Source organism: Diadema setosum, chromosome 16 (genome assembly GCF_964275005.1).
Source record: "Diadema setosum chromosome 16, eeDiaSeto1, whole genome shotgun sequence".
NCBI lineage: Eukaryota > Metazoa > Echinodermata > Echinoidea > Diadematoida > Diadematidae > Diadema > Diadema setosum.
This window is the reverse complement of record NC_092700.1, coordinates 25,931,550-25,959,375: the sequence shown is the minus strand read 5'-3', so window position 1 is coordinate 25,959,375 and position 27,826 is coordinate 25,931,550. Positions and strand designations below refer to the sequence as shown.

General features: G+C 37.5%; 1 protein-coding gene across 1 annotated transcript in view; it reads left to right on the top strand.

The window, feature by feature from the left end:
* LOC140239433 (diacylglycerol kinase theta-like) overlaps window positions 1-27,826 on the top strand; it is a 120,529-nt gene that overhangs the window by 23,921 nt on the left and 68,782 nt on the right. The window contains exon 2 of the mRNA XM_072319272.1: window positions 20,752-20,831. Within this exon, the coding sequence (XP_072175373.1) occupies window positions 20,752-20,831 (80 nt within the window). The remainder of the gene's footprint in view (window positions 1-20,751; window positions 20,832-27,826) is intronic.

Here is a 27,826-nt window from a genome sequence, read left to right as displayed (position 1 = left end):
CACAAAATGCCCTAATCATTGTCTTTAGGGTCTGGTGGTAGCGCTCCAACGCACCTTGGGATTGGGGATGATAAGCTGACGACTTCAGCTGCTTCACACCCAAACGATACATCACCTCTTGAAATATGCCTGACATGAAATTTGACCCTTGGTCAGACTGCACTTCCTTGGGCAACCCATACCTAGTGAAAAACTGCACTAGAGCATCTACCACAGTCTTGGCAGTGATATTTCGCAATGGGATAGCCTCTGGAAACCGTGTAGACATATCCATGATTGTCAAGAGGTACTTATGACCCGACCTAGTCCTAGGCAAAGGTCCAACACAGTCAACTAGAACCCGACTGAATGGTTCTTCAAACGCAGGTATCGGAATCAATGGCGCCGGCTTCACTGAATGCTGTGGTTTACCAGCCACCTGACATGTGTGACAAGTCTTGCAAAACTCAGCCACATCCACATTCAACCCTGGCCAATAGAAATGCCTCATGATCCGATCCTTTGTCTTTCTGACGCCTAAATGACCGCCAACTGGTAACTCGTGAGCAATCCTCAAGATCTCACCGCGGTAACAGGGAGGGACAACAACTTGACGGACCACCGTCCAATCCTCATCAGCTGGCCTATGGGGAGGTCTCCACTTCCTCATCAAAATGCCATCTTTGACATAATAGCACTCAGGGACCTTTTCAGCCTCAGCCTCAGAACACGCCGTCTGAGACAAGCCTTTCAACTCAGAGTCTGCCTGCTGTGCTTCAACCAAGGAAGACTTGCTAAACAGCCCATCACTATTAGCCTCGGAGCCTAATACAGCAACCCCATCATTCAAATCCTTGAAAAAGGTTTCTGCCAACCAAACACCGGAATTCTCCTCCACATCAACAGAATCCGCATCATCTTGAACAGCTCTACAAGCCTGAGACCTAGTCACGACACAATCTGGGAAAATCCCAGGAAACTCCTCCTGCAACTGCTCAGTTTCAGCAACCACCACTGGTTTATCCGAAACAACTGGAGACGCAACCACCTTGTCCCCAGCCAAGTCATTCCCCAACAGGAAGTCAATGCCTACCATGGGCAACTCAGGAACAACTCCAACAGTGACAGGACCAGAAACTAGGTCACACTTCAAATCCACTCTATACAGTGGTACTGACATATAACTGCCATCAACAGTCTGAATCAAGACTTTTGCATTCACTGCACTATCTGGTGGAAAAGTCATACCACCATCCACCATCAACGACTGAGAGGCCCCCGTATCCCGCAGGATAACTACTGGCTTACCTGCCTCACCAGAAGTACATGGGGTCACCTCACCATCAAACAAAAAGCTACGATAGCTCTCATCCACCTGCTTCAGCCTATCTTTGAATTTGGGAGATCGACTTTCAATGGCCTGTGTTTCACTGAAAGGGACACTATTTTCGGGTAGGACACTTTTTGACATGACAAATCCCATGTCCTTCTTTGTTTTGTTTTGCAACTTCCAACACTGTGACTTCACATGCCCTGTCTTGTTACAGTGAAAACATTTGATGACATTTGCACTTGTACTGGACCCTTTGTCAGATTGAGACTTTGGTGCCGATGAAGTTTCAGAACTCGTGCCTTTTTCAGGACCAGTATTCTTTGGATTGCTCGACTGATTTTTGTCTCTCTTGTTTCCAGAGAAATTCCTGAAAGGTGGTCTGTTGTCATTTCTGTGGGTCAGCTCATACTCATCAGCCATCAAGGCTGCTTTATGCAAACTTGTCACTTTGTGATCATCCAAATGCGACCTTACACTGAAAGCAACACTCTTTTTGAATTCTTCCAAGAGAACAACCTCACGTAGGTTATCAAAATCCTGATCCACTTTCAGGGATCTGTACCACCTATCGAACATCATTTCTTTTTCACGAGCAAACTCAACATGTGTCTGGCCTGGTTTGCGGTACGAATTTCTGAACTTATGTCTGTACGCCTCTGGCACCAACTCATAAGCATTCAACACTGCCTTCTTGACTGTAGCATAGTCACGTGATTGCTCTTTTGAGAGAGATGAGTACACATCAGCTGCTTTGCCGACAAACACACTTTGAAGGAGCATGGGCCAAAATTCCTGTGGCCAGTTCAAACTGTCAGCCACCTTCTCAAATGACACAAAATATGCATCAACTCTATTTTCTTCAAACTTTGGAACCAATCGAATGTTCTTGGCCAAATCAAATTCAGAGGGAGCCCTTTCACGATTTCCAACAGTCTGTGCATGAGTCAATTCCATCTCACGCAATTTCAATTGTTGCTCCACTTCAAGTTTTTTCATTTCCATTCTTTCCTTCATTTCCATTTCTCTTTGTTCTCTTTCCCTCTCCCTTTCCATTTCTAGTCTCATCTTCTCTTTCTTCATTTCCATTTCCATTTTAGCAAGCTCAAGCCGTGTTTGATCAGACATTTGAGCTTGATCTGGAGAGTCAATTTCTTCTTTGAGCTCCATGTGACCAGCTACTAAGTCAAGAATTTCTGCCTTTCTTACACCTTGTGGAACATCAACATTTAAATGCTGTGCAATAGCGGTCAAATCACATTTGCGTAACCTTTGCAAATCTTTGAGGGACAAATCTGTCCTCTGAACAAATGCCTGAACATCCATTGTACTGATTGACATTGTCACAATGTATTACACACAATGTACAATTGAACAATCAACTCAACTGATATTATATCTGTACCAATATTCTAGATTCCGGAACGTTCCAAATTCTACGTTTTGGCTTTAAATTCACTTCCCGGACAAGCCCCCAATTTTGTTACGACCAAAATCACTCTGAGAATGATCGCACAAAAGAAACAATCAACTAATGTTCAGGCGGTTTATTAACAGTAATATTGTGGGTACAGACTCGTAATCGGTTTTCACATTGGGATCAGTACAATAATGATCAATACAACAATTATAAATCGGTAGTGAAATCACTTACAGCCAAATTTGAAAGCAAGTAATCCTTTGACAGTGTCCAGATACGATGTTCGATGCACCGATGAATGATCCTTGACGCACCGATGAATGGTTCCTCCGACGAAACTCCAAAGGCACTGGTTGCAATAATCCACCTTATAAATCCGGGGTAAAGTCCACGATAAACAAGGTGTATGTCCACGGCGAAACGTGCAAAATCCAAACGTTATGACGACCACGTCCAGTTGATGCGTTGAATGATGATTCACTTTATAATGTCCAGCAAGGAATCCAGCCCGTCACAGCTTTGCCGTAATAATGTCTGTTGACACTAAAATATGGAGTCTATCTCCAACGTAGGCAAATTAATTCTCTGCAGGCAAAATGTCTCCCAGGCCTTATCTCCACAAACACAGTTTGTATAGCAGGTCAGCAGGTAACACAGGACTGACTATAACAAGTCGCTTCAGAGCCAGAAGTGACGTAACTCTCAGAGCAGAGGTGTTGGGTACTCTGCCTACCTCAGAATTTCTCCTGCTTATATACTATCCATTCACCCCTTTCTAGTACATTCTGTAATTTTCTCCAACCTGGGGCCACATACCTGAACATACTAGCAAGTCCAAATTCCAGGAATCCTGGATGACTCACTGCCTAATATGTGCATAACATCATTGCCAAAATTAACTACCAATCACATTGGGTTACAAGGGCAGTGCCTCACTCAGCCAGCACTTCCTAGAATTTTCTGGAATGGGTTAAATCATTCTAGATTGAGTGAGCTATAATGTATTTCCTGTCACATGCATACATGTACTGTAGCTACATTGTATACCATGTAGAAAATTCTCCACTGATCTGGTCAGCCTGTATGTACTATATCTATATCATATAGAATGTTCTCCATTAATCTGGTCACCCTGTGTACATACACATTAAACAACCATGCATACAGCCTTGATACATGTACATAACTACTTGTGTGTACATTTGTGACAGTATTGAATATTGTCAGCTTCATTTTAAACTCACTTGCAGGTCTTTTCTGTTAAAAAATTATAGTTATCAGCCTTTTTGCTGGTTTTTAATGTACAAATGAAGACTACTAGTTTTCTTGGTCTAGGGAAATAGACCCCTTTGTAGACATAATATGTTTTTTTCTGAATGTAGAATGTACAGGTACATGTATATGCTCAGTCGTAGTTTTTGCAGATGTACATCAGGCAAGCTTCTGATTGCTTGAAAACCTTGAACATGCTTTGCTGATCCAGTGTATTCTGAAGCTCTGCTATGTTGGTAATACTTGTACCAAATTTTAGTGTGCATTGATAGTCCATTATGAGTGATATTGATGCTAATCGGTACTAATTAGTAGCCTAGGCTGATGTGCACACACCAGCTTGCAATTCATTTATTTCACCCCGAATCAAATATAATTAGGTGTTGTTACAATATGCTTTGGTGATGCTAGCATCTTATCTATGGCTACTTTTATTGAACTCGAAAGATAGACCCACGTTTCAAAACAATATTTTGAAAGCCACATGCGTAAGAAGATGGTTTAGAATGTGTTTCTCAGGATGCCGTGTTTATCAAAAAATCATATAATCATATAATTCTGGGAGTTGTTGGTGGGCAGCTGTTTTGCGCCGTTCCACGTAGGAAGTATAGACGTCAACTATAAGGGGGTGGGATATAAACATGCTTCAACATGGCTTGGTGTCCAAATTTTCTTAACAGAAAGGCATTTTTGGCTCTAATGCATTTCAAATCACCCTTTTATTGGCATTTCAAATCAGCATTTTAACCACGAATGAAAGCTTGGTTGTGAACTTCATATTGGATATAGTATGCACCCTATAATGATCAAAATCCATGTGCCCAGGGCAAGTACTTGTAAGACTGACTGTTTAGCAAGTAAAATGAATGGGCATTTGTCAATGAAAAGTATAGGGCTATAGCTTGAGTGCCAGTGTGGGAGATTTTTTTTTTTATATTAATCTTATTATTATCATTATTATTATTATTATTATTATTTTTTAATAAATGGATTGTCCATAATAACATTGACAAAATGGTCCAATGTAAGCCTGAGTATTGGAGTAGTGGATCATGGTTTAATATGCAGGTAGCCATTTCACTCTCAATTATATTCTTTGAAGAATACTAGTACTTGCACTTAGGGGCAAGTCCAAGATATCGCGCACCTTACGTATGGGACATTCAGAGATTTCAAACCTCTGAAAAGTAATGAAGGAGCACTTGGATTTTACTGTTTATCATCAGGAGGACTGGTAGCCCTGAGAAGAATATTGTGTTTAAGTTTGATGTCATTTGACCTTGGGTTAATTATTTTATTAAGAAAAATATGGCAACTTACGTATGGGACCAGAGAAAAACTAGATTTTTCAAAATAAAGTTTGAATTGAAAATTCTCTGAAAGTACCTTACTGATCAAGTTCTGTTTAGAAGTGAAGAAAGGTACAATACTGAAGTATCTTTCAGCAAAGTTTCACTGCAAAAGAATGGCGCATATTGTCATGAAGTTGGTTTAATTAACGAAAGTACACCTTACGTATGGGACATTGCTCAACTTACGTATGGGACATTTGTCTTTAGTGCACAAGTGTATTCATGGGAATGACTTTAAATTTCCCCATAGTGTCATATTCAGTTCCACAAATCAGATTACAACTTGTAACAAATGAAATAGACTTCTAAGTGGGTACTTTCCTGGTTCAGATACCTAACAAAAGCTAATATAAGACAAATAAAAGTAATTACCAATTTACAGTTAAATGTCTTAGTTTGGATTCCGTCATGAAGTCTACACATACAGATACAGTATACTGACACTCGATTTCTAGCCCATTTGTAATACTCTGGTCAATATTTTTTATCAAATGAAAAAAAAAAATGTGCGAATTCTAGCTTGCGACCTTGATGTAGCATACATGCACATGTACCATGACTAATTTGTAGTCTTGATAATTTCAACTGTAAAATCAAATGTCATGTACAATGTAATTTGCAAATACATGTACATGTACAGTTTGAAGCGGGTACTTTCAGTAGTTCTAGGCTTTATACCTTGCAAGTTGTCTAAGTTTTTGTAGAGCTTTGTAATTGTTTGAAATGCAGCACAAAACACAACAACAAGAGTAATTAATTTTGCTCTGTAATCATCATGTTTTGCCATGTGAATTGTAGCTTCTGCAAAATCAATCAAATTTTAATGAAACTTTTAGATTTTAAAGGCCGAGGTAGAACAAAGAAATAGAAGAATGTATGTGCCAATGCTGGCTTCTTCTTTTTTTCAAATTGCTTGGCTTCAGGTCTATGAAACCAAAGACGACAAAATTTGTGTTTATACTTTGTACATGTTACATGAAAGATTATCATTTGTACATTTAAATCTTAAGAGAAAATGTAGTTCTAGATTTGAAACACTTAAGTAACTCACTGATCTGAAACTTACAATTTTGATAAATTCTAATAACCTAATTTGATCATACACTACCAGATTGCAATGCTTGTTGATGATTGTGTAGCTGTGGGGTACAAAGTAAGTATGAGTTGATGAAGGTGTCTCAGAGCACATCTGTCTCTTCAAACACAATATAGAAAAGAAAATTGAATTCCCTATTTATTTGTATAATTTTTGTTATTAGCACTCCAACCACAGAACCAGTATTGATATTGTGGTTCTTGGCAAATGTGAACTAAAGTCTTCATTTTACAGGATTTTCAGAAATCATGTTCATGACCTTGATAAGTCATGACACATTCTGAGGGTGTGCAGTTGAAATATTAAACATCATATCAAAATCAAAAGTATTCTCGTAGGGTTTTTCCTTTGCTATCATCTCAAGTAATGACAAAGTTACCTGCTGCACCTCAAGTGATTTTTCTTTTCAGTAAGACCTGTAATGTTGTCATTGATGAGTGTCACAAGCACAATTGTTTTGATTTCCCTTTTTTGGCTGTACAGCCTGTAGTACATGCTGAACAGTGTACTGCACCTAAAATGACACTCAAAGAATCCCATTCTCTAGGACAAAGTCATTTTGTAGAGAGGTAAAGTTGAAAATGATAACTGAATTAAGAAAATGTCCAATATCACAATGTTAAAAGGAGGAATGTTAATTGAAGACCAGCTGCACAGCCTGTAATGAAAATAAGAAATGAACATTCTTTATTTTCCTTTCTTAATCATGGAATGACTCAATAATGCTGTTCTTACACTCTCCCTGAGGTCAACTAAGTAGGAGAGGTAGACATATCTATCAGAGAAGGTGCAAAGATAACCATTAACCAAACAAATGTAAGGTCCTAAGGACATTGTAGCATCCATGTCAAAAGGCGGTTTTCCCATTCACTTTGCATGTAATGTCCCATACGTAAGGCATTTGTCCCATACGTAAGCAAACTTTAATTAGTTATAAGATGAAGGACTAATTGAATTTCCACATTTAGTTTTGCTAATCTGGAGTTAAAATGAATAAATTAGAACTTCCTAAAGTATGATTGGTCAATGTTAGAAATCTTCAGAAAAAACTTAAAAAAACATACTCAAATCCTTACGTATGGGACACTTCGTTCTGGGAAAGACCATAATTTGCATAATTAATGTACTGACCTTGTCTTACCAATTGGAAATTATACTAGCTCATACAGGGGTCATGTCCATAAAGGAACTAGGTCAAGGACAAATTCAACTGATTTTAGACAAATATTTTTAATTTGTCCCATACGTAAGGTTTGTTTTTAATTTATGCAAATTAAGGCCATATTTCTTGCATAAATTTGCATAATTAAATATTTTCTTTGCTGGAAATATATAATCTAACTCTTTGGCTACAAGATGATATCAATAACTTTTTGATTAAATCAAGATGAATTTTGAGCATCTGAGGGGACATTATCTTGGACTTGCCCTGAGACAGACTGAGACTACAATATACACTATCACTGTTTACAAGCCAAGCTCTCTTCGAACATTCATGCATTATTTATGAGACTGCAGCTAATCATTTCTTGTGATGCATTGTTGTCATTGCAGTTAACATCATTATCATTATCATTATCATTATCATTATCATTATCATTATCATTATAATCATCATCATCATTATCATTATCATCATCATTGTCATTATGATATGATGTCTTCTAGGCAAGGGAGCCCACTTTATAAAGTATGGGCTACACAAGTGTTCTGCTAATGGACCGCAAATTATCACATGTTTATTGCCTTAACGAGGTGTTTTTCATGCAGCAAGGAAGGGATCCTGGTCATTAATTTTTCTCTTTCCGTATTGCTTGTCAATAGAGGTAATACTTTTCCATCTTATCTTCTCTGGCAAGGGTATTTTCTTTAAGTCATGACATGTTTTTGCATGATCCACAAACATGTTGAAGGCATTAAGGCAGAAGACAGTTCATCTGTTTACTGTGTGTGTGCGTGTGTGTTGTGCCACATTGCCACAGTGATGTGGAAGGTTTTGAGAAAAGTGTGCTGATTACATCTTGCATGGATCAAGCTGCTTTTCCAGGAAAAGTTCACTTCTCGTAATAATGCTGCTCTTGGCATGTCTTCGGGGAAATTTTGTGTTTTCGGAGAAAGATGTGAATGTCTGGCTTCAGCAAACGCTGGGAACAGAGAATGCCTGATTAGCGGTAATTCCAGGAATCATGCAAACAAGCGTGTTTGCATCACTGTACAACGTCCAAGCAGAAATGAGCTTTGTTTGAACACTGCTATGTGAATGCATCTGACAGCTGAGCTTAAAGGCCCTTAAAAAAGAAAAAAGAGGATGAAGTATGATTTTCTCCTGGAACACCGGATATCGATACTGTGTCTTTTTTTTTTTCTTCACAAAAAAATAAAAAATAAAATCAGTCCTGAGTGCTGTTAAGCCTGGAAGATACACATCAACTATTCAAGCAATACTTTTGCTATAGAATTAAAGTAATCAGCACCATCTACAGTGTGTTTCGGGATAACTTGCAATCCTGTATAATTGTAATTCTTGTGGAAGGGTAAAGGTTAGGCAATGAGGGCTTTAATCTACAGCACACATTTTATGCCACTTCCAGTACATGGTGACTTCTACATGCGTATGTTTCATATATGGTCCGGAATTGTGCTGGGTTGAGGGCTTTTTACACTCGCAAATTTTTGCTTAGTCCCGTACCAACGGTGGGGCTAAGGGGGGGCCTTAGCCCCACCGTTGGTACCGGACTTTCTTTAGCCCACTTTCTGTTTATACTTGTTTTTGCCAAAGTGGGCTCGCCCCACCGATAATCCCGTACTATCTGGCCCTGCAAAATAGCAGGGTTAGCACCGCAATTGCGATGCTAACCCCGCAATTGCAGTGCCAAGCAAGCAAGTGTAATCAGAACGAAAAAATAATCCGGGGCTAAGCGACAGGGACGAAGTCCGACCCCCACTGACCAATCAGAAACGAGGTAATCAAATGCTGCCGGTGCGTGCGTGCACTTGTACAGTGCACAGCGTAATCATGAATATTCATATGGTTTGGAAAGTATGGGACTAAGAAATACAAGTGTAAAAAGGTCAGTTTTCTTCTTAGCCCAGGACAAGAGCTTAGTACGGGATTTATTGGCGAGTGTAAAAAGCTGAAAAAATTGGTACGGGACTAACGATAGTCCTGGGTCAGAGAAAGTACGGGGTTAAGAAACACAAGTGTAAAAATGGCTTAAGTGTGCCAGTAGAGATAAATTGCTTGAAAAAAAACCCCGCCAACAGACAACAGTACCAGATCACTACATAATGTTAAAGGTACTGTTTACCATTGGGAGCAGAGATTTTAAAAATGTTTGAGTTATCACATTTGATGCATAGTGTAGGTCAGTTGTATCACAAGACATTCTATCATAGGAAAATTTGCAATGAATCCTAAATTACATGTATCAAGAGATATCACTATTTTTCTCAATTAATCATTACTATAGAATAGACGATTAATATTCTAGAAACAATTTTATTTTAACTACATGTATTGTTCACATCTTTTATAACAATTTACTTAACATTGATTATACTGATTAACATTTCTACATAGGTTGTTTCTATCCCTAACTTACATTTTTAGAACTATTGTAAAGCATTAAAGCTGGGTTTTTGTTTCATCTGCAAGTGGTAAAAATTGTTTTCAACATAGAAGGTGATTAAGTTGGAGGAGTAAAGCGTGACTGAACTGGAGAAAACGTGATGTGACTTTTGTCCTTTTCTCTTACCCCTTTGAAGAGAGCTCTATGTTGTCTACAGAGCCACCGAGTCTCCTTGATTTTGCAGGGGGCCCCTGGAAAAATGAACAAATCTCTCCACATAATACGATAAAGGAAAAACAAAGCCTCCCTGATCTGAGAACTAGTTTTCCCTGTTGAGATGCATACTTGTAAGATGAAAACATTGCCTTGAAAGCTTTTCACGCTCTCTGTGATTTCAATGTGTGGATGTTGGAAGGGCTCTGTTTGCAGTTCATGACACATATCCCTATACTGCATAAAATGCTACAGCGTACACATGTAGGATAATTATGATATGATTATTAACAGTGTTGTCATTGGGTTTAAACAATTAATCATTATTTTTCTCTTTCTTTGAAATAAAAGAAAGAGAGAAGGAAAGAATAAAAAAAAAAAAGAATGTCATTAATTTCTGATTTGGCTTACTTGGCTGCCGACATTGTCTACATAAAACCAGAAAGGAGGTCTGTTCAGCCATGCCTCATGTATGGTTTAACAGCACCTTGAGCCTATGAGCTTGAGCAGCAGAGGCCATAACTTCCTACCTCCTCTATCCCCCCACATCCCAGGTGGCTGCGATGTGGAAGGTGAATACTGATTCAGACAGTAGCTAGGTTCACTCAACATTTCTAATATTTAAGACTGACTCAAAAACTTGTGATTACTGTACGAGCTGAAATTTTCGCGTACAGATATTTTTGCGAATTGCTACTTAGAGAACATTTGCGCGTGTTGTTAATTTCGCGGTTGCAACGGTCTAACTGAACGTAACTATTTGCGCGTTGTTATTTTCGCGTGTTGTTATTTTCGCGGTTCAAAGGCGATTCGCGACATTCGCGAAAATAAAACCACCGCGAAAATTTCAGCTCGTACAGTAGCTTTTAGTTTTGCCCTGTTGCCGTGCATCCACACGACACCTGACCTTCAAGACTAAACTTTTGAGTGAGAATTTGACTCAGTAGTTTAATCAGAGGACTGGAAGAAATATACTTGCAGCGCTAGTGATAAACCCGTTAAGTGTGCAATACTGTGTGACAATGCAGTGTGAATAGAGTGTAAATCTGAAGAAATTTTGTGGTTCTAATCATCAACTAAACTTTAAGATTGCTAACTTTCAAGTGCATCTGAATGGGACTAAAATTCAAGCTAATCGTAGAAGTTTAAAACTTTGAGCTCAACTTTAAGATTAGGAGTGCCCGTGTGATCCTAACTACGGATTCAGACAATAGCACTTTGCCCAGGGATTACTCCTGGCGAGAGAGAGAGAGAGAGAAAAAAAAAAGTGGCCGATGACAGATGCACAAGGGCTTGTGATGATGATGAGGACGGGATGGAAGGAGGCTGGTTCAGGGGGGTGGAGTGCAGGGATGAAACCTGGGCCATTGCCACGGTTACCAGGCATCCTCTCCCCCTGGAGTACTCCCAAGGGCCTTGACTGCAGACTCCAAACACTCCATCTTAAAGGAGCTACGCACAGTACAATCTCACGTCAGTGCCTGGCAAGAATCTTTAAACGTTATCGCTCCGAACATCCAAGGGTCAAAAACCGAAGATCTGAAGATAAAAAAATGAGTTCAGCAGTTCCATTAGCCTCTCAGATATGAAGAGTCATTTTCTCTGAACTTTTATATTGCAGAGAGCTTTTGCCAAATAGAAGGTTTAGGAAGAGATGAAGAAGGGAGAAATATCTGACGGTAGTCTTAAAGGTAGAGAGATGACTGGCATTTAAATCCTTACACTTACAGGAAGGGGCTTTAGTTCTTATCCAAGGGATACTACCAGTGGAAGCAGGCTTCCTGCTTTTAGGAGAGCTTAATTTACAATAAAAATGTGTGCCATTTGTGTGTTTTCCTCTCAACAAAGAAATGGGCCGAATGTGATCCAGTTAAATCTTCTTACAGCTTGGACAGGACGTAAAACATCCAAGATTTATCAAAGAGCACAAGTTTTCCAATTGGCCGTGATAATCTCACAATTAATAATGGGCACAGCGAGTACCACACAATATGCTATTGGTTACGGACGATGTGCAATTTGAGAGTGAGTGGGTGTTTACAGAAGAGGTCCACGCTATTTCCGCCATAATATGCACCAACTCTCTTTCCTGTTGTCAAAAAATTTATGCAGGTAGTTGGAGTGACTGAAGGTCAACCAAAATATTGTCATCTCATCAAAGTATACTAGTCTTATCACTCCTTAAACTAAAAATTTACTTCTCATAATGATAATGGAAATGATATTTACAGTATTGATACAGCTTGTACTACCCTCAGTGATAATAAAAGTTTAGTGATGGTATCAATTGATGCTGGAAAAAGCAATAATAAGCTGATTAAAATGGTATACTGACAAAATCATAACATGCAAGTGAAAACTACACAAAGGACATGGACGAAAATACCATGACTACCTATTTGTCTGCATTTAAATTTCATGTTTTAACATTGTGTTTTTCTCTCTTTTTTTTCTCCAAAAATTGAGTTTTGATCTATCTATCTATCTATCTATCTATCTATCTATCTATCTATCTATCTATCTATTTTTTTTTGGGGGGGGGGGGGGCGGCATCATTTACCATTTTTCCATTAGTCAAAATCACTGCCTTTATTTTGTGTCTCATGATCTCTCCCATAGGAGTGTGAAATTAATTGGATTGCAGCAGTTGTGTGAAAGGGTTTGAACGACCTTCATGAACTGCAGACCTGTCTGTTCAGATCAGTGAGAAGTCACCAAGGTCTTAATACATGATGTTCATACACAGTTGCCAAACTTGAAGTTTAGGTCAAAAACTTTAACTGTCGATGATTAGCTCCACTCATAAGTTCATGACGCAGGTTCACACGTTATGAGATACAAGTTATGAGTGAAACCCACTTGATGATTATGCTAGAAGTGCAGAGTCTTTGCTATGACCTTATGCCCATACAAAAAAGCGCGGCTTGAGGTTGACCCGGAAGTGAATGAGAAGTGAGGTTCACGTTAACTCACAAGCTTGTTGATTATTGTGTCTACGCAAAGTGAAACTATGAGTGGGGACCCCCTGTGGCTCGTGGATAGAGTGTAAACCTTCACATGTTTTGTGGTTCTAATCATCGACTAAACTTAAAGATTGCTAACTTTTGAATGTGTCCAGCCGGTGCTATAAACTACAAGCTTATCATCGAGTTAAGGTTTTGACCTAACTTAAAGTTTAGAAACGGTGTGTGAACGTGACTATTATCTGTGAGATATCACTGAAAGCTTGTTTTCCAAAATGCCTCCATAATAATCATTGCCCAAGAGCCATCATCTTTTGTGCTATAAATTGAGGGTGAGATAAATGGATATCTTCTGTGAACACCAGATTTTTAAATGCGTACAGGTATGCCTACATAACATATAGAGAGTAGTTGTGGCTGTCCCACAACTACCCATGTAAAAAAAGAAAAAAAAATGTACAAAATATATTGTAAATGGTTTGCAGCAGAGGTGGCTTGTCTTAATTTCTGTAATTACACTAAAATGTTGTCATTTTTTCTTGAAGTTGACTTTTACACCAACTTTTTTGGGCTTAATATACGTGGCTTTAACTCATATACATGTATATAAGCTGCCTCAAACGAAAAAGCCAAAAAAGATCCAAACGAAAAAAAAAAGAAAAAAAGAAGAGGTAAAAACTGGGCTGTGATGGCTGGGTACCATCATGGGATTTTAATAGCAAGCACACAATTGCTTTCACAGACATCTGCATTATTTATATTGGAATGTTTCTATTTTGATTCAAGGGGAAAATATTGCTTGGTAGAAAATTGCCTTTTGAAAGGTCAGCGGTGAAATTAGAGAGGACGCCACTGCGAGGGTTTGCCGAGGACCGACTGCAAAGTTGACGTGGTCATTTTGATTTTGAGTCATTCGCATTTCAGTTTGAATTGCAAATTTTCAGATCGTCATTAAAGTGGAAACATAATGTGTGTGATGTTGCTAGTTTCGCAAGGTTGCTAGGTGTTGCGTTTTAACTTTTTTTTTTTTATGTACACTTTATTTATGAAGGATGTCTCAAGCATATTCTGTAACAATAGGATTTAAAATTTCCCATCAGTTGTTGGAAGTGTTGAGTTTGAGGAAGTCACTACAGAGCAAAATAATGAATACCGGGTAATACAAATGTAGGCCTTTGACTGATTGTCTAAATTACAGTATGTTCAACTGTTTTGCACATTTTGTTTATAATGTTCAACTGTATGTGTTGTAGGAGTTTAAGAGCTTTGGTATGTTATAGTTTGCATCAGCTTTGCATGTAAACCTGTACAGTATGCATGGAGTTCCACATTTCAAAAGCATGATTTCAGTATGGACACAGTTGAATGGAATTATATTCTATTTAAGAAATATTGGTTAGTATTTTCATTATTATCATTGTAATTGTAATGATTGTTATTATTTCATTCATTTCTTTATTTATTCATCTATTTTCATTTATTTATGGTGATGATGATATTGAATATTATTATTATTATTATTATTATTGTTATAATTATTATTATTATTATCATTATTATTATTATTGTTATTATTATTATTATTATTATTATTATTATTATTATTATTATTATTATTATTATTATTATTATTATTATTATTATTATCATTATTATGATTATTATTGTTTCTTTAATCCTGAGCCATCACTCGGCATTGGGCAAGGGGTTGTGGAATACTCTTTGTACAACCATGTACATGTACTGTGCATTAGCTGTATGTAGTGTAGCATAGGGACACTAATTGAAGAACAGTCATGAACCTGCATGACATGTATTACAATATGTGTCCTGATGTCATGTATAGCGCAATGCTGCTATGATTGATTGCGAACCAAATGAAACTACTATGTACTGCAGGACATAACTATACATGTTGGTGTTCATCTCAGACTATTCAAGATGAGTGTACTATCAAAAGGTACACGTAGCACATTTCATTGACAAAGCATCGCAATAGCTCCAATGCATTCCATTATTAAGAAGTCATTGTAGATGTTCTAGATATAAAAGACATTTTTCTACATACAATGTACAAACACTTTAGAGTTTTGCCAGAGGAAGTTCAAATTGATCTTTTGTGACAAATATCCTTTTGTGTACTAAAATTATGTTTCCTTTCAAATACATATATCCAGATAATGGATGCTTCTCCTTTGCATAATATTTTTGAGATGTTGCTCAAAGCTAACTGCCTTTGAATCATTGTCAGAAGGAAGAAGTTATAGATGTCACAGGGATTGGTTGTTGTAAAGTACAAGACAACTCCTGAGCATGCTGCTGCATATATGTATTGTAATGTAGTAGATAATTGATATGTTGAAGGTGCATGATAATACATTTTACTAAATAAAGGCCGAAGTCTTGGCGCAACTACAATGTGAATGGATGCATGTAATTCCCTATGGGTACATCTTCTTTTTAGGTGCACGAATTCATTCTTATTTTTCGAATTCATATTTTCATAATTGATTGCTGCGCTACAAATGTAATATTGCTTCCTGAAAATGAGTGACTGATACTGATTTCTTGTACCAGTACTTCACAAATGTAACCACTTACTAAATTGTGAGGAAGTCTTGATTTGCCAAAGAATTGACTCGCTGAATTACATGCAGGTGCATTTCATATAACTGTACTGTATGTGCTCAGAGAAATGCAGAACAATATGTGATATAGGTTGGGCATGGGCTGGGGGAGAGACAAAAAGAAAAGATATAGCGTGTAAGACGAGGGAAAACATACCATCACAGAGTTGGATTGTCGGTCAACATGTGTATGTACTTTAATGTATAATCTGAAAAACAGTTTGTGTCCTGAAGCTCTGGTTTATGTCTTATGAAAAATGAATAAGATGATTTATCATTTTGTTGAAAATTCAGCAAGAATTATGATTATCCAGCAACAAATGAAATTTAAAGGATCCCAAGTGCTGGTATACATTTTCAACAAACATGTCGGAAAAAAGAAACCACGGGACTCAAATCTGTTGTTTGCTGTCATCTACTAGTGTACATTTACAAAATGTAGATCAGCAGTTTGCAATCTTCCAAATTTCATTTGTATACAGGGCAGACAAAATTGAAGAAAACTCATACAATGTACCTAATATCTTCATTCCTCTGCTTAATATGATTAAATAGTGATGATCAAGACTTTTGGAGTATTCGATCCTTGTGGGATTTTATCATTTGAGATCAAATGTATCTCTATCGAGATGGATAAAATATTTGATGCTGTGATGATGATGGAATCGCTATTTTTGTGGTCTTGATTTTTGATGTCATAATTCTTGCTGGATTTTCAGCAGAATAATATATTGTGTATAAGAATGTCATGACTGTTAAAAATTCCATCACTTTTCAACATTACATGGTTACGTTCCTTGCCTGTGTTTGTAAACTACACCCACTGATAGATAACGGGTATTTATTCATTTCCAATTCAAATGCAAACAAAGTTTGTACATCATGACATGTCCACCTAATGAAGTGTTTATGCCGTTTCATTCAGATACTGCTTGATACTTCTTACAGGAGGGCCCCCCACTGCTAGAAGGAGGACTTTTCCTTTTTTTTTTCATGTTGCTCCCCTCCCCCAAATCTTTTTGACAGTAATCGTACTGAATCAATCTCTGCAAGGAAGTGTGAAACCACTTCATAATTCTGTTCCCGTGGAAGAAATACGCATGGAGCCCAAGGATATTGGTTTGTGGGCGAGGAAGCAAATTGAAAAGGCAAAGAAATTGGAATACATGACAGGAGAGATTGGGGGGGGGGGGAGGATAAGAATGGGAAGAGATGAAGAGAGAGTGGAGGAGATACAGAAAGTTGGTAGAAAGAGAGAGAGATAGAGAGAGAGAAGGAAAAAAGATAGAGAGTGAGAGAAAGGGGAGAGAGAGATAGGAGAGAAATAGATAAAGATAGAGAGAGAGAAAAAAAAAGATGAAGGACAAAATGGAGGAAGGTCAGACTAAGAAGATGTGACTTCCTGCATATCGATAATTGGAAAGTCAATGTCAGGGGTGTGTCGTGGTTTCTGCTGGAGCAATTTATGGCAGGAATGGACACACCAATAAAAGGTAAAAGATAATGAAGAAGAGAAAAATGTAAAGTGGGGGGGGGGGTGGGGATAGGAGGAGGATGAGATGTTGTATGAGTGTGGAGAGGAATTTCTCTTGTCTGAAAGAGCACTTCATGAAATTAAACTCGATCTTTCGATGTATGGCTTGATTCATAGTTGAAATGAGAGGTATGCGCTGTGTGATTTTATTTCCTTTTGTAAAAATCTCAGCCAGGATGTCTGTGTATACCTGGTCACGTTAATTTTCTTGATAAAGATGGGCTTTGAGTAAAAAGAAATATATGCCTGGTCATCCTTCAGGTAGCAATTAGGTCAAGAAAAATTCATGAAAAGGGCAGTTGTATTTTCTTCCATTACACTTCTGCTGTAGAAAAGACAGAGAGAGGGAGAAAAAAAATGCTGAAAATTGTATTATAAACCAGGTAGTGTCTTGAATTAAATATCACCTTTTTCATCTTAGATTGACCATTTGCCCCAGCTGTTGTGTTGGCACCTCAAGGACTATTAGATAGTCTTCATTTTGAAATGCATATAAATTGTGAGTTGCTGGTGTGCACTAAACTGAGTTTGCACCGAAGGCTTTCACAAGGATTCCATAAAGTGATAGATTAGCTTTCATGCATCATTTTATTCTGCAGGGTGGTTTCCAGTTAATTTGCTGTTAAGCAAGCACGAGGAAGTGATCTTCCTGAACTGGTCTCGGAAGATGGGTCTAAAAGTTTTAATGACATGCTAAAAGGACATCACAGATTTTTATGGAGTGATTGCTATAATTAAAAACCAACCAACCAGCTGTTACTGAATGACAGATTTTTCTGTATGTACTGTCGGGACTTTTGTTTGTGTAAGGGCTGTTGGCTCCAAAGGCGAAAGCATTCTTGTACAGTTCCTTCCAGAATTCTGTGAAACAGGAGTAATCACAGATACCATTTGAATACTGTATAAGCTACTATTTTCGTGAGGGACTAATTTTTGTGAAATTTGCGAATCACTGTTGGACCGAGAACTTTACAACACATGAAAATGTTGCCATGCCCTATGACAGTAGTGCACTCATGATTAGCTTGATGCCTATTTGTGAAAATATCATCTCTCAAAAATGTCTGTGACCTCATTCATTAATGTATCTATATGCCAAAATAACAGCTTATACAGTAGTATACACATCATGCAATGGTGTATGCCAGCTTTCTGTATCCTGAGATACTGAGTAGCAGCAGTTGAAGTATTGAAGTATCCAGTATAGTATTTGGATGAAATTAATGCTTTCAAAACCATTATCATCTGGTTACCTCCACGAACTGCAATGCTGTGTCAGATGGGTGTTACAAAGTTAGGAGTAGGACGATATTTATCAGTTTTGTTGACCTTGTATTGAGGGATAATGCCTTCTTCTTGTAAATAACAATAGATTTTAAAGCCATATGGTTTAATATAGATGAATCACATTTTTTCAAGCCTAATGAACTTCTTCCTTTCTTCTTCTAAGTTTTACCCAAGATGCTTTGTACGTAAGTCGCACTGTCTTGTTTTTGTCATACTTTTTTTATTTCCTTAAAATTGTATGATGTGTTGAATTGTAAACCACTGCAACTTTTGCATGTCAATTTGTTATTTAACATAAATTTATGGTGGGATGTACATGCTGCATTTGTATTGTTGATAGCAGTTGTGGAGTTTATGCCCCAGGGTGACAGTGCATTTTAATATTTCATTCCCCCAAACATGAACATATAATACATACTCTGTGTATAGTTTGTGAAATACCAGCTGCTGATGTCTCATCAGGTGCAGATGTGAACGTAGTAATTAACATTGATAGGAATGATAAATGTTTGTGGGACAATTGAAAATTAACAAAGTGTGTTTTTGATTATGTGTATTTCACACTTAGTGGCCTAATATATATAGATGGAGGGTCTGTAAATAAATTCATTATGTATTTATCATGTTCTGTCTTCATTTCTGACTACTGCTCAGATGAAGAGATGTGGGTTTTTACTTTAGCAGTCACTGTGTGTGAAAACACATGTATGTCAGTGTACATGTTCATACTTGAAAAAAAAAGAGAATTCATACAAACAACATGACATTCATTAATAAAAATGATATAAATACAGTGATTGGAAGTCAATATATTTCGAGATGTGAAAGTGAATGTAATGACAATGGAAAACAACATGACATTCATTAATAAAAATGATATAACAGTGATTGCAAGTCAATATATTTCGAGATGTGAAAGTGAATGTAATGAAAATGGAAAACAATCTGAAAAAAAAGAGAATTCATACAAACAACATGACATTCATTAATAAAAATGATATAAATACAGTGATCGGAAGTCAATATATTTCGAGATGTGAAAGTGAATGTAATGACAATGGAAAACAACATGACATTCATTAATAAAAATGATATAACAGTGATTGGAAGTCAATATATTTCGAGATGTGAAAGTGAATGTAATGAAAATGGAAAACAATCTACTGATGAAGAACAGCATGAAATCTTGCTAGTATATCCTTAAATGTTTTTTATTCCACCTGCATATGATTGGGTATGCAGTGCTGATGGCTTGTAACATTAAGAAGTGGATCATGGACTTTATTCAGTGAAAGTCATTTTTTCTTGTTTTCTCTGACCTCAAATTTGATGCTAGAAGGTAGTTGATATTGCTAGATGACTCATTTCTATACTCTTTGAACAATTCTAGGAGTTAGTCATATTCGTTTTTGCTTTCTCAGTGTCCAGTGTTAATACATTGGAACACATTATTCATAGGACTTTGTCTCTGTTTTGTATATCATTATTTCAGAAACAAGCTTGATTGATCATAAAGTTTTGATTGTGATCACCTGGTATCCTGAATGTTTATACTTTTGTGATTTTCTTGATTTTATTTGTTATTTTTGTTGATGTTGAAGGAAAGGTCCTACAAAGCCGGTGAAGACTTTGTAGGAAGAAATATTGTAATTGGTATGAATGATTCAGTTGTGCAAAGCACATATGCTTGATCCTAGAAATAGGCATTGTTTTTTTTTTTTCCTTGTATGAAGACTGTGAAAACAGTAGCACCCAACATTTTCACATCTTGAGGTAATGGCTTTCACCTGAAAACATGTTTCATGTGAGGCTTTGGATCATAAGTACTGCATTCAATGTCATCGACAAATTTATAATGTGTCCACTGCATATTTTTTTTTCTTTTTTTTATTCTTGACATTTTGAAGTAAATTCTGCATGAATACCTCTTCACATTTTCCCCCATACACATACACTGTATTACAGCTTCAATGCTCCACTAACGAAGTGGATGAAAGTAGGTTATGACTCTGTCACCCGCTGTTGAAGGAATCTTCAAATGTATTCGAAATCCTTTTTCTAATCAGTTTTCTTCCTCTGCCTTTTCATGCATTTCCCCCCTCTTTACAGTTTGCAACTTTGTAAGTCACGATCGCTGCACCGAGGCAGGAATATCACCGTGTGCTACAATTGCAGCCGACAGGATAAAGGTCAGTTACAATATTCGTGCAGCCTCTGGTAAAAATGTCAGCGCCGGGGGACATTTATCTGATATACAGAGATATAATGAGAGCAAAGCAGACAAAGAGATCATGGGAGGAATAGAGAGAAGAAGAAAAGAGATTGATACATAGAGAGAGATAGAAAGATAGATAGATAGATAGATAGATATAGAGGAGAGAAATATATATATATATATATATATATATATATATATATATATATATATATATATATACATATGTAGAGAGAGAGAGAGAGATAGGGAGAGAGATAGATATCTATATAGAGAAAGATAGAGACATATATATATATATATATATATATATATATATATATATAGCATATATATAAACATATAGAGAAAGAAGGAGAGAGAAAGAGGGTAGGAGAGAAAGAGAGTTGCCAAGAGATAATGACAGGGATGGGAGGGAGAGAAAACAAATAAAAGACAAGTTGAGAGAAAATGAGAGAAAGATTAGAATCCAAGAGAATAATATCAGTGTTTATTTTTGTGCATGTGTAATGTTATATTATATTCGTCATACTGGATATTCTGGGAGGTTTTCATTTTCAGTAAAAGTTAACTACACACAAAAATATTCACTCTGATTCTGACATAATGTGATGTGTATACATACATTTGTTCTTTAGTATACTCCACGATCTCAAAAAATTGTTGGAAAGTCCCTATTCACAAAAAAAAGGACTTACTGAATATATGGTATATATAGATTAAAATGCACGTCATAGGGGTAGAAAGAGAGAGAGAGAAAGAAGTGTAGGTTGGGAAACAGTGGGGTGATAGATGATAAAAGAGAGGGGAGGGTGAGAAAATAGAGAAAAGAAACACAAGTTGGAAGAGACGGAGATAAAGAGAATAGGAGAAACGTGTGAGACCAAGTGACTGAAATGTTTGTCTATGTCTGTATTTATGGATGTTTGTATGGGAGAAATACATACCATAGGGCAGGAGATGGAGACAGAGAAAAAAGTTAAAGAGAAAGAGGGTTCTGGGGTGACAAATTGATGCAACAAAATATTCGCTGAAAAGGGTGTGGATGTCAAGAGAAAAAATAAACTGTATTTTGATAGCCTTTTTTTTTTCCTACTGGGTGGAAGAGACAGGTGGAGAGTGAATGCGTGCCGAGTTTGATGAAAAAATAAAAATGTGGGAATACAAAGCACACCCTGTTTGCACAAATTTTTTATTCATCTGTGACTGACATTGCGTTCTGGCCAAGGAATATGTGGATAATAGTCACATTGCTGATGGAAGATTGGAAACACACCCTATTTTGCCCATAGACAGATAGACAGACAGACAGACAGATACATACACTCACAAATAATGTATCCCTGGCCTCCCTGAAGATAACTGAAAGTAGGCCTACATCTACTGTTACATCATGTATATTTTTATTTTGGTGAGGTGCAACCTGTTACCACAACCACCAGGATCTTTGTAAAAATGCTACAAAGGTCAAGATGCTCTCAGGAATTATTATATTATCGTCTCCTCCCTTGCAATGCTGTTCAAACCTTCAATTGCCTATAAGTGTGCACACACAGACACCGACATACAAACACGCCAAGTAGCCATGTACACACACCTGTGACTGTCACACAACCTGGGCTGGATGCCTGTCGTGCATTTCGTGGGATGACCTGCACGCAGAACAGACACATGCGGGGGACACGTGAAACCCAACACCGACAATTAAACCGAGAGGCGAGCACGTCCGCCGACACCAGCCCCCGTAAAAATGCCAGACAAGTGGTCGGCCGGAGAGAGAGTGTGGACTCTCGCCGGCATGCTACAGCCAGAATTGCAAAATACTTCCTCGTGTCTTCCTCCCTTTGCATCCCTGGCCACCTACCCCTCCCTCTCTTCCTTCGCACCCCATTGCCAATGCTAGCCATAGCAACCACGTTTGGTCTACTTTCACAAGCGCTGAAGCGATCGTTGCCTGGCTGCTATAAAAAAAGCCCCCTGGCCTGGGCGCGCTAAAAATAGACCAGCGATATTTATGGAAAGGGATATTTTTAGGCGACCGGTAACTGTCGGCGGCGTTGTGAGGAGGACTCCCCAACGATGGCCGTCGTTCGTGTTTGATTGTGAACTGCAGGGAGTTGTGTAATTATCAGCGCGGTGTGTGCATACTTTACACACATACACACACACACACACACACCTAGCCACACTCTCACAGGATTTCAGGAACATTCAAACACACACACAAACACACACACACATTCACACACTCTGTAAGGTGGCTGCAGTAAAGATATTTATCTTTGCAGAAAAATACACAAGCTCATATTTGATTGACATCCACACACCCACACATTGTTTATCCTTGACAAAAAAAGCTTCGGTGGGTACCCTGTAAAATGTTTTTTTTTTTCCTTTCCTGAAGTAAAAAAAAAACAAACTAACTTCTTAGCATGTAAAGCTATAAATTCACTTCAGCTGTCTTCAGGATCAGTCTTAATGACTAATTCAAATCATGTTTATAAGCACTGAATACCTTTGACTTTTTTTTTTTTTTGGGGGGGGGGATAATGATTTTGAAGATGTTTAGTCTACTGCACTAGTTTAGAACAAGTAGAAATGTTAGATTTAGTAAGCCATGTGGTATTGATAAGAAATGCTTTTCCCCAGAAAAGTGGAATGGTAATGGCCATCCACAGCATTTAATTAATGATAAATTCACATCTGGATAGGATGTGTGGCTCCCCCAACTGCAGTCGGTTATCGGATAATGTCAGAAATATGTGCTGTCTGTAGCCTTTCTTGTTCTATTGTACCAGTTTCACAAAATATTTTGTAAGAAAGATTCATTGTTTGTTGATCCACATAATGAATACATTTTGCATTATCTGTAGACAATATGTTTATTTTGAAGAGCGAGAAACAGATTGAGAGAGATAAAAAGAATAAAACTTACATAGAGAGGTAGAAGTGAACATCTATAAAAAGAAAGAGATACATTTACAGTGCTCAACATTCGCAATAGCCCGTTGGCCCAGGGCCACCAAAAATTAGTTTTCGGGCCACCAAATCTATATAATATTTATCTTACATATATGTATAGTTATATATTCATAAGGTTATCTTTACTTTATCTTATCTTATCTTATATATATATATATATATATATATATATATATATATATATATATATACATATACATACAGTTGTATATATACACACATCCATGTGCATATACAAAGAGAGAGATAGAGAGAGAAAGAGAGAGAATAATATGGTATATTCACCAGTACATGTATCTCAAAATCTTCAAAACATGTGAAGTGAAAGTGTTTGTATGAATATTTTTGTATCTAAGCTTAATAGTCTGTGAGCAAATTCTCTTTGCATCCATTCTCAATCATTGTGCACCATCTCCCAAAATGCCCATCACAAGTTATCTCTCTAGATATCATTTTCAATCCTCATCTGTCTCCTAAACCCCCACCCCTCCCCTCTCCCTCCCCTCCCCTCTCCCTCCCTCTCCCCCTCCCCTTCCCGTCTGTTGCCATCTTTTCATACAGCCGCTCCGGGATCTTCGCCTTTCTTTTTCCCCTGCCCGACAAGACTTGGGCGACCCACACAAAAATCAATGCTCACTGCACCTTATGTAAATGCATGCATGGGAGAAAGCTGCCCATACCTTGTCACACAAGGAAGGTTGCATTATTTAGCAAATGCTAGGGAGCAGTGCATAACCGACCCCAAAGAATCGTCACTCGGGTCTTGAGTAGGGTATGGCACACACATGCACATAGGCATTCTCTCTCTCTCTCTCTCACACACACGCACACACACACACATATAACCTCACACAGACACACATACTGTCCCTTCCTTTCTCCGAGGCAGGCAAGCAGACATCTAATGTACACACACACACACACACACACACACACACACACACATGCACACATTGCCTGTGTTTGGGAATATACACCCCAAAAAAGCATACACACATACACACACACACACACTCTCACATGGAGAGTCTCATCACGCCCTTGCTATTGGAAGAAAGATGGGCACATAGCTAATTCGACGGCAGCAGCAGCATCGCAGAAGCAGCAGCACAGAAATCCAGTTCTCTTTTACATACAGACTTTAATACTGCAATATGCAGTAATACACACACAACTCACATATACACACACATAGCACACACACACACATAGCACACACACACACACACACTCAGAAAAGCCAAAACTTAACAATATAGTGTCCCCCATCTTCAGGACACTACAGCGCGATGGGACAGTCCCCCCCCTTTTCCCTCACTACTGCACTGTCTTCTCTACATTTTGGCGTCTTTTGTGCGCTCCACCGGAGCTGTGGCGTACAAATAGATGGAGTGGCATGTTACAGGCTAGATACAGGAGAATTGGGTAAAGGTTATCCGAGAGTGAGCAACATTATAGATCACTTCAAATGAATTATTTTTAGCATGACAAAAGGACAAGTTTTTTTTTTTTTAACATTTCGTTTTTTGTCTTTTGGCTGAAGATCCCAATAGTACACGTTCTGTCCCTTTTACCAGCAGGAAAAGATCACTGGCTATGCTGCATTTTTGTAAAAACTATATTTCATTGCATATGGAAGCATAATGTGTTCTGTAAAATCAGGGGAAAGGAGTAAAGTGGTGAAAAAATGGCGACAGACATGCTGACGGAAAATTATTGCTATAATCTGACCATTTTGAAAGGTAGCCTTACGAGTGTCCTGGTTTGCTATCGTGTGTTTGAAATCAGCTTTGCTACTAATGTTTGGCAGAAGGCATTCATCAGGGTGCTCTATTTTCCATGTTTGTAGCCTGTACTGTATAGTAGTAGTAGTGTGGGAGGCATTATATTTTAGGTTCTCCAAGGTTCTATAAAAATGAGGCATGCTACACGGTAGCTCCTGTATTTATGCCTGCGCTTTATTTAGAACCTGAGAACAGCTTGAAGTACTGGGTTGGCGTAGATGATAATCATGCAGAGGGAAACTCATGATATTTGTTGAAAACAGATGAGAAGTCATATGTCATGCAGTCAGGGTTTAAATCTAATCTGATTTAAAGACGGGATATCGAGTGATATGATTTCTACCAAATTTAGATAAAAGCTTTTCATGTAACAGGTTCAAGATAATAGTAACGTATATTTTGATCTGTAAATGCTTTGTGATTCCATGCTAATTACACAAAAATATGTATTATTAATCTGTATAATAGATAATATTTGTCAACATGGTATTGTGGGTGAGTTGATAGGTCATAGGAAAATCCTGGACACTGCATACAGCTGTTGACAGAAGTTCATGAATATTTACATTAGACCAAAAGCACTGAAGGTGCTTCAGCACTGAAAATAATAATTGCAACCACAAGGAACCTTCAAAACCTTTATTAAAGGGCGTACAAAAGGTTTGAGGTGGTGGTTAATTTTCTTCCATGCCACTTTGATTAGCCATCTGCTCAAATGATGTTTTTACTTTGAACCTGATTAATGTTACAATATATTACTGTAAAAAGTTGTTATTTTCACAAGGGTCTAATTCTTGCAAATTGTGTTAATCACTGTGAGCAGCGAATTTAACAACATGTGAGAATATCACAAATGTACAAGCAATAGTGCACTCATAATAGCCTCGATGGCAAACTGTTAAAACAACATTTTGCAAAAAATGTGTGTGACCTCCTCATTGGCAAAAATATCTGTATATGAACAGCTGTTACAGTATAAGCTTTTCTATTGTAGTGGTATACACTGTATACCATGTGTATCATGGTTGAATAACATGCATTAGAAGTTATTGTAGGCTTCAGCTATTGTTTGTGTTTTTCCCCCCTGAAGTGCTAGTTTCCATTCAGAATACAGTTGACTTTCAAAATATTGTTGTCTTGCATGTGTTTTCATGGAAAACATGCATTCAGGAAATATTAATCAGTTCTGATTGTACCCATTGTAGTAAACATTCGTGGGTCATTTGCATGGAACAGTTTTGTATCATGCCTATTCTTGTAGTACAATGTTAATGAGGAAATGCTTGCATGAAGAATTCTTACTGTAATGTGTTGCAAAACTTGCAGGAATTTGTTCTTACAATACTTCTGTGTATATGTGTGTATGTGTATGTGTGTGTGTGTGTGTGTGTGTGTTTCATAAATTAATTCTTACAAAAAGTATGTACAGTGATAAAAGAGAGTCTGATCAGCTAGCATTATAGTGTACGAAATGTAGTGTATACTGAGAAAATGCGTTTAAATACACGTCTTTTAACAATGATGTTACATGACATTATTTATATATGATTCATGAGAACAAAATTGTGTGAATTTGGACTTGTAAAAAAGGCAATTTCGCAAGTAGTTGATTTGAAATCGAGAATTACAGTGTCAAAATGAGGAGTGTTTGTACTTTCCCCATTGCAAGAGATATATATTTATAAACAAAATTGTATTCACCAATTTTCCACCTTGGGGATGATATACAATATTTCTGTTCTAGAGACTAAATCAGTTGACTTTAACAACATCATGATAGAAACTCCTACACTAAACATTTTTGACATACAGTCATATTGTAAAACAAGGAATGTTCGCATGCATTTTAATTTCAAGAATTTTGTGAGAGCCAAAATTTGTGAAATTAAAATGCATGTGAAAGTTCTTGTCTACACTAAACGGATTAAATGTTGAGGCAACTCGCGAAAATTTCATGTCGCGAAAATATTGTGTTTTACAGTAAGTCACAAACCAGGCCAGGATATTAAAGATGTTGGCATTTATAATTTTATGCATTATGGAATAATTAATGATAAGTGTAGTCCTTCTGTGCTGTTAAAGCAAAACAGAATGTGGTTTTGTTGGTTCTGTTTATGTAGTGTATTTGAACGTTTTCTGTTTGCTTGTGTGTGCATCATTAAAGTGTTAAAGCACAATCGGAACATGCGCCATTAAAATGGTA